At 37.7% G+C, this 9,139-nt stretch overlaps 1 protein-coding gene across 1 annotated transcript in view; it reads right to left on the bottom strand.

Moving 5' to 3' along the window:
* The window catches only part of LOC107680011 (protein phosphatase 1 regulatory subunit 12A-like), an 85,114-nt gene extending 77,375 nt beyond the window's left edge, over positions 1–7,739 (bottom strand). Inside the window, exon 1 of the mRNA XM_016475754.1 lies at positions 7,428–7,739. Coding sequence (XP_016331240.1) covers positions 7,428–7,664 — 237 coding nt within the window. The 5' untranslated portion in view covers positions 7,665–7,739. The remainder of the gene's footprint in view (positions 1–7,427) is intronic.
* Positions 7,740–9,139: the final 1,400 nt, after the last annotated feature.

Genomic DNA, 9,139 nt, shown 5'->3' with positions numbered 1-9,139 from the left:
CTGTCATGCTTAAAGATGCACATCTTTAAATATATACACAAAGCTCGCAATGTAGAGGGTTGATACATATGGATATTGTATGTATACTCTCACACTTTAACTTCTTCTATTCTTGAACACTTGATGATTATCTAATCAAAATAAAAGCGCAGCGCTGAGTCTAGGAGAACTCACTGGTATCACACACACTCCGGACGCGTCGCATTCAATTCGAGCAGCGGTCTAAAACAGTTTATTTAATCACCAAACGGACACAAGTTTACTTCAAGAATGAATTAACAATGAGGCATAGATGAGTTTGAAGTTCGGTGTTTAAAAAAACGGAGCAAACGGAAAGAGAAAGTGCGATCTATATTATAACTCTATAAATGAAGCATTAACAACAATTCGGGACAAATATAATGTAATTAAATGGAAAACTATGTGAATGGCGCGGCAGGATTTTCTGTCGGCTGCATTTAAATCCGCGTCTGAAGTTTCCTGCTCTGTTCAGCGTGCAGTATCACGTGTCTAAACAAATAGCACGTGCTGTCAGTGATTTCAACCACTAGAGGCCGCTCTCGCACTGTGTAATGACAGCAGACCCTTCTCAGCCGTTCCAGCAACGGACGCAACCCGGAAAACTATCAGCATGGATTTTTGCCGATAACCGATACTATCGGTGCCGATTAATCGGCAAAACCGATACATCGGTCGACCTCTAATCATGACAGCCCTACTAATTTGAACATGCTCTTCATTTTCGTCTACTATATAGTAAGCAAGTAGGCATATTCAGATGCAGAGCAATTCTTCTGAAATAATATGATAGATTTGTTTGAGGAACAGATTTGTTGTTATTTGATAAACCACAGTGAGTGAGAGTTGAACATATCAATATGATTCATGAACAAATCATTCAAACAGGTTTTGTCAATCAGACCCATTAATTCAAATATCAGATTGATTCGTTCATAAATCAAACACCAATACTTTTCTCATGAACTTAACAAGGAAGACTTAGAATATTGTTATATAGACTGCTTTTATGGAGTACAAATTTCAACGTTTGAGTTCCTCAACAGAAAGAAAGTCGTACAGGTTTGGAATGACATGAGGTCAGTAAATGACAGAATTCTCATTTTTGGGTGAACCCGACGACAGAAATTTAATCAAATCACACAGTCTAAGACGTTCAATTTCATTTGAAGAGGCACCATTTCCTCGAGCTGCTGCTTCGCTTCCTGAACGCTGTCAGATCAGCTCACAAGTTATCATGCCATCTTTATGCATCACCTCTTTGTAACACTACTGAAACTATTGTTCAAGAAAAAAAAAAAATGACAATCTCACGCAACAATATGCAATCTGGCACATCTATCACATAATGACACATTAAAAAACCGGAGAAAATGTATTGTTTGTCTAATGTAATGTAGCTTGCGCTCACTGTTGTACACAGAAGCAGTTCCGGGGGGGATGACGTATGAGGTCAGCTTTGATTATGCGCCGCTCAGAAGTGACGAACGCGGAAGTACAGGAGAGAGATCAAAACAACGGTCACTAATTAGAAGTACAAAACGAGGATTTGTAAAGAAGAATGTGAGAGGATTTCGATATAAGCCAAGAGAAAACCGGTTTTCCTTTGCTAAAGTAAGGAAACTTTGCTTCCTTTGATCCTGTAAACAAACAGGATCAAATGCGCAACGCTGACCTCATACGTCATACGAGATGTTTCTTTTGGATCCCATTGACTTTTATTTTATGGACTAAAATGGACTTTTGTGTTCCAGGGTTTTGGATTCCTTTTACCACACTGTAAAAGGAAGAAGAAGAAGAAGAAGAAAAAAATTGTACATAGTAAATAATACAAAGATTATTGGAGTACATTTTACAAGAAAATGCTATTTACTTATGTAATATTTACTCTCTTTTCTGTCTTGTCTCTGTCTTTTTTCTCCTTTAGTTTTTTTCTATTCACATTCCCTTCCTGCTCCGATCACATTCTCGAGCATGAAGTAACATTTTCATTCCAGGAGCATCACATCCCTCACATTCTGTCCACCTTACTTTTATTTTCTTCTTTTCTTTGTTCTTTGCATTTATAGGATGACTTGAGGGTGAGTAATTTATGGGCTAATTTTCATTTTTGGGTGAACTAACCCTTTAATTATGCCTCATCATGTGCCTCTGTTTGTGAGGTGGAGACTGTTTTGGCTGGGGGCATAAGTGACAGCTGAGGAATTCTGGGTCTGCCATGGTTTCCAAAGAGAGACACGACAGGAATGCAGGCACAGAATGACACAGCCACAACCCTTCCCACCCGACACACCACCACCACATATCTTCACCTACCTTCTCTTACTGAAACCGACCTAAACTCTGACCTCACCGATGACAGCACTGCGGAAGATTCCACCTATGTCGAAAATGACATTTTTCAGACTAAAAGGCCTCCGCCGGACTGTGCCTACATACCAGGTCAAACAGATCATGTGCACGTAAACCTTAAATTTGAAAGATATTGCAGTTATGAAACACTCATCCTTGGAAAACATTAAGGAAGAGACTTGCAGACACCAACGCTTCAGGCCTCGGGCGTAATCTGCAGTTTCTCACCTCTATTTGCATACCGCCTCCACAAAGTTGTTGAGCCACTAGATAAATTCAGCTATTTTCTTTAACTGGTTAACTGGTTATATACATGAAAGACGTAGCCTACCATATAATTCTGTCAACACTCCTATGTGGGAAAATTTCATGGAAACATGTCAATTTGGAAACATGGAAACATGTCAATAACATTTTACCCCAATATAATTTTTTATTAAGCAACAATAAATTAAACATTGCAATAAAGCATAAATACTCATTTACTTTGTTCTAAATAAGCAGTCTAAATAGTTAAATAGTGTTCTAAATAGTTTGTTATAAATTAGATTTTTTTTTTTTTACATATATTAGGGAAATAATGTCAATGCAAAGGTTGTAAAAACAGCCTTTTATGCAAAATGCGCTTGACTATAGTAAAAAAATTAATGATCTTTTTTTAAGGACCTTTTGTACATTTATTAAATAATAATAAATTAAACACTGCATTGATGCATAAATACTTATTTATTTGGTAAATAATAACTTTATAAGCTATATTTTAAAATTATATTATGGAAATAATGTCAAAGCAAAGGTTTTGGCTAATTAATGAAAAAATAGCCTTAATTTTTATGTAAAATTAACATAAGTATACTTTGATATAAATCTAATTAAAAATATAAATATATTAAGAAAATAATGCAAATGCAATGGTGGGTGTGTTCTCAATGGGCTTTGAAAGGTTCAAACATTTATGGATAATTTGTAGTCATTTTTAAAAAAGCATTTGTAAAGAAATTAGGCGCAAAAAAGAAGACGATCACAACATGATGCAAGACTGATTCAAACACGACACATGCGCAGAGCACATGGCTCTGACAAAGTAACTTTTGGTTTGAAACATCAATCCGCACAACATGTGAGCGGAAAACAGACATCAGAAGCCCATGCCAGGTTTCTTAACTATGAGATTGAGCAGCGCAGAATGTGAGTTGACTGGGTGCTAAAGTTAGCATTCGTGCACTTGCCTGCACGTGATATTTATAACCCTAGCCGTACTGCTACAACAGTCACTGGAACCTCCCTGGACAAACACAGCAGTGCACTGAAAGTGAGGTCACTACCTGTTGCAGCACAGATGAGGTGAAACAGTCCCGACTGGGGACTGCTCCCAATCGAATCCCTGTGCTACCTTCAGTATGAGTCCCATGCTTTTAATCTTCAACATAACATTAAGATCTGCAATTAATATGAAAATGAGCAGTCAATGCACCATTTTGCATGAACAATAAAACCTAATTGTAGCTCAGTCAAAACATTGCCGTGCGTGTGACATTATGGTTATGCTGGGAGAGCCCAGGGTGACCAAAACACTGCCTGAACCAACTTTTGCTGTCATATTGCAGTCTAAATAAACGTATACGACTTAAAAACCACATGACTCCAAACCCCTATATCTCTAAAGTCAAGCTGAGGATTGTAATCTGCCTTTCAATTCAAGTCTAGAGTTACATAAATAAAAGGGAATTGTTCAATTAAAAGGCCTGCAGTGCACAAACACTCTTGTGCATTTAAACAGGGGAACGCAATAAAAGTGTAATCAATCATTCTGTACTAGTGAAATCGAGCAACACCTAGCCAAGCAGCTTGTTAAATCCTCAGGTTTCTCTATAACATGTAGGGGTGTAAATGGGACATCCACAACAGCTAAAAAATACACTTCAATTTACCAGGTGAACACATGAAAAATAAATAAATAAATAGATAATATTGTATCAGTTGCATCATCAAGTTACAGGTGAATTTGCTGCAAAAGAGACTGAATCGACGCAAAAGATTTGACGCAGCAACAAACTACAGAAAGCATCTTCTCTTCTACTTGAAAAGTTAGATATTTTTATAAGCCATACAACAAACTACATACAATTATACTGTTAGTTACAACTGATTCCCCTTCATTTTTTGAAAACACGCAAATGTAATTTCTTGATGCAATCGTCAAACCAAGCACAACTGCAAGACCTAATAGAAGATGTACATAATTTACATACAAAATGCCTCCAGCACAGCTAAACCTGTGCATCTTTAATAGTGAGATCAGCATGTTTAAAAACAAACACCATTCGCTATGAACTCACTGCCTGCTGGTCACATGCTAAAACTCTCGGTTCCCTGATGAGGTGAAACAGTCCCGACTGGGGACTGCTCCCAATCGAATCCCTGTGCTACCTTCAGTATGAGTCCCATGCTTTTAATCTTCAACATAACATTAAGATCTGCAATTAATATGAAAATGAGCAGTCAATGCACCATTTTGCATGAACAATAAAACCTAATTGTAGCTCAGTCAAAACATTGCCGTGCGTGTGACATTATGGTTATGCTGGGAGAGCCCAGGGTGACCAAAACACTGCCTGAACCAACTTTTGCTGTCATATTGCAGTCTAAATAAACGTATACGACTTAAAAACCACATGACTCCAAACCCCTATATCTCTAAAGTCAAGCTGAGGATTGTAATCTGCCTTTCAATTCAAGTCTAGAGTTACATAAATAAAAGGGAATTGTTCAATTAAAAGGCCTGCAGTGCACAAACACTCTTGTGCATTTAAACAGGGGAACGCAATAAAAGTGTAATCAATCATTCTGTACTAGTGAAATCGAGCAACACCTAGCCAAGCAGCTTGTTAAATCCTCAGGTTTCTCTATAACATGTAGGGGTGTAAATGGGACATCCACAACAGCTAAAAAATACACTTCAATTTACCAGGTGAACACATGAAAAATAAATAAATAAATAGATAATATTGTATCAGTTGCATCATCAAGTTACAGGTGAATTTGCTGCAAAAGAGACTGAATCGACGCAAAAGATTTGACGCAGCAACAAACTACAGAAAGCATCTTCTCTTCTACTTGAAAAGTTAGATATTTTTATAAGCCATACAACAAACTACATACAATTATACTGTTAGTTACAACTGATTCCCCTTCATTTTTTGAAAACACGCAAATGTAATTTCTTGATGCAATCGTCAAACCAAGCACAACTGCAAGACCTAATAGAAGATGTACATAATTTACATACAAAATGCCTCCAGCACAGCTAAACCTGTGCATCTTTAATAGTGAGATCAGCATGTTTAAAAACAAACACCATTCGCTATGAACTCACTGCCTGCTGGTCACATTCTAAAACTCTCGGTTCCCTCACATGTCCACATACATAAACACACACAGCAGACCCAATAGAGAAAGGAGACTCTCCAGTCATGGTTAGGTCTCAAGAGCTGCATCCAAATTCTTTCCTCCCCGTCTGAACACCGGCCCCAAAAAAGGCAAGTGCTTTTAAACGCATGAGCCTGTACAGACAACCTCCTGCAGTCACTTACAGCCACATCAAACCCATCAGACTCATTGCAGGGCCTTAGATATTATGCTTTACAATGTAAATTTGACACTTTTTCCTGCTGAAATGCATGATATGTATAGAGTAGACTTTTTAGAGACCTAAAAACAGTGTTGTGACATCCTGAACCTCTAGTTGAATTACAAAAAGTTACTTTAATGCACTTTGACTTTGAATTACTCAATAAGCCTTAACATCTAATTAAACATGTTGATTGTGTCTATGATGCCCAACAATGTTAAGTAGAAATCTTACTAAATTTTAAGACAATATACAGACACTAACAGGTATGACCAAGCACAAAAAGTATTTTATTATTATCATTGTTTTCCTAGATTCCTAGACAAATTCAATTAGTAATCGACAGGAAGTGCCACTTCTATCTTTGCCACATACTTTTTTTGTTGTTGTTGCAAAGCCAAGGAAACTACGTCTTAAAGCGACAGTACACTAAAAAATAATGGAAAATTGGGTCACGATTTGTTTAAATTCATTATGTTTCGAGACGTTCTGACTTACTTTCTCGTGTGGATCGTCAGTGTAGATGTCAAGAACAATTTTAAGAACTGACAGCACAAGTCGCCATTCAATTTCATTGTATGAAAAAGATGCACTGAAAGCGAATAGTGACCGGAGCTGTCATTCTGCCAAATATCATCTTTGAAGCTTCACACAAGTAAATAAGTCACAAGGGTTTGTCACAACATGAAAGAGTATATTATGACAGCGTTTTCGTTTTTTTAATGAATTATTCGTTATAAACTGCGCGACTTTGACCGTTTATTGCGCTCGCTCATCGTCACGTTTTATATTATTCACCTTGCCACACAGAACTCGTATTATACGGAGTCTTTCCCCATGAATGCCACATTTTCAGTCAATAATCTCCAAAGCAACATACGTGTCAACTGGGAAGCCTCTTTCCAAATAGACAGCCGTGCTAACTGGTTGCTATGCACTTTCGCAATGGTGTCCAGCGGATCAAGACACATTTACGAGTCGGTTCCGTGAATCTATATATGACAAAACCCATGCACATTCACCCGACCCGTTTATAAACAGATTCAACTGTTATTGTGCTGTATCTACTTGCTCTTATCTATGAGCTGAACGGCTAACAGGCTAACCAGCAGCTAACACACACACACACACACCCGAGAATCAGTCAGACAGTCCTCTTCCTGCCTTCACAAACTTGTTTACACACAAATACGATTATTCCGGAATCATCGATCTAGTAGAGTGCGCATAAAAAGCAAATATCCGTTTCAATCAGAGCCCGATTAGAGCCAGCGGCTACGTGGTTCCGCAAAACGGCCCGACGAAGATGGTGATGATGGTGGTGCTGGTAAAGTGGTGTCGGGCTGAGTAAACACAGCCAGCCAGCAAAGCGTCCGCATACACGGCTCCGTGCACAACAGCCGCCGCTGAGCCGCTCTTAACTTACCTGGTGCAGAGCGGTGAGTCCGTCTACATTGGCGTAGTTGATGTCCGCGCCGCGGTCGAGCATTCGCAGCACCTCCTCCGTATCGCCGCTCGAGCAGGCGGCCAGAAACACGGCGCCATCGTCGAACTTCACCTTCGTTTTCTTCTTCTTCAGGACGGGCGGCTCGAGATCCGTCTCCGAGCCTATCCAGCGCTTTAACTGTTCGTTCCTTTTCTGCTTGGCGTCCGCCATCTTCATCCCCTCTAGCCTGGCGCTTCTTATCTGTCTCGGATGGAAGATATACTTTATACTGCCACCATCCCAACACAGCTCGCTGGGGTGTGGGAGGGGACGGCACAGTCTCAAAACCTGGTTTACGCCGAAATATCGCGAGAGCGAGCGACGTCAGCCCCGGATCTGCAGCATAACGTCATCTTTATGGGGCAGAGTAGAGAACAAATGCACAGCAGTTGTCTACATACAAAGGTGTTTAGGGTTGCCATAGAACACGGGACCGTAAAAGCTTATGAAATTAAATACCAAACACAAACAAATACATACAATAACAGTAAATAATAAAATATGTGTTTTAATATAGCTGAGCTATATTAGAATATCAAAAAAGGGATTTGTATATGCACAAAATATGTTAGTTCATCAACTCACACCTTTAAAAACGCCTTTACGACTGAAATGGAAACCCCTGCAGTTGATAAAAGTGGGCTCTTTCATTCATTTTAGCTGTGATTTATGTAATATTTTAATAGACTCATATAGGACATTAGAGCAGAAATATTACATAGCAATGGCAAATATGCCCACCATGTGTTAATTTACTGCTTGTTAATAATGTTTACATGTGCAGACAAACACAACATGTTCCTCACTGCTTATTCAGAAGGACCAATTACATCCTGATTTTTGACCTTACAAAAATAAAAATGTACTGTGGTACCATAGTATAGTGATGGCATTAGATAGTAATACAGTGGCACTATGGAGTACTATGTATACTTTTAATGTACTATTGTATTTTTATGTTACTCCAAAGTACTTAAAAGAATACAATGAAATGTTAATGGTACATGTCCAAAATACTATGCCACTGCCGTGTGTGTCCATGGTAATAATCAAGCAATAGTTTAACAAAAGATTATAAATAATCAGTGAAAAAAAAAATATATATATATACATACATATATCTGACACTTCTATTTTGTTCCATGTGCTTGAATCAGGTTTTTCTATGGCATTTTATGGTTTTATTGTCCGTGTTTATTTAATCATATTTTATTTAAATCTGTTTCTAAAACACTTCGAGCTGCATGTTACGTACCAAAGAAAATATAATACAAACTGAATTATTATTACTAGTACATTCAAAACAAATAATGAGTATGATCTATCAATTATTTGGATATTTTAATTTTTTTATACTTCTTGAGCATATGTTCAAAAAGTAAAAAAGATGACATTCATATTAAATATTCATACTGGTGTATTGTGAAGATACAGATTGCTTAAGCAATATCAAAAGTGCTGACTATTGTAATTGTAATGTGCCAACAGACTCAAATTATCATCCTTTTTACTTCCTTTTACGGATTGTTTTTAATTGATATATATATATACAGTATCTGTCAAAAGATTAATCGCGATTAATCGCATCCAAACTAAAAGTTTTTGTTTACATAATATATGGGTGTGTACTGTGTATATTTATTCCGTATATA

The sequence above is a fragment of the Sinocyclocheilus anshuiensis genome, unplaced genomic scaffold (assembly GCF_001515605.1).
Source record: "Sinocyclocheilus anshuiensis isolate Anshui unplaced genomic scaffold, SAMN03320099.WGS_v1.1 scaffold200, whole genome shotgun sequence".
NCBI lineage: Eukaryota > Metazoa > Chordata > Actinopteri > Cypriniformes > Cyprinidae > Sinocyclocheilus > Sinocyclocheilus anshuiensis.
Note: the sequence above shows the minus strand (reverse complement) of the source record. Positions and strands in the feature narration are given on the sequence as shown.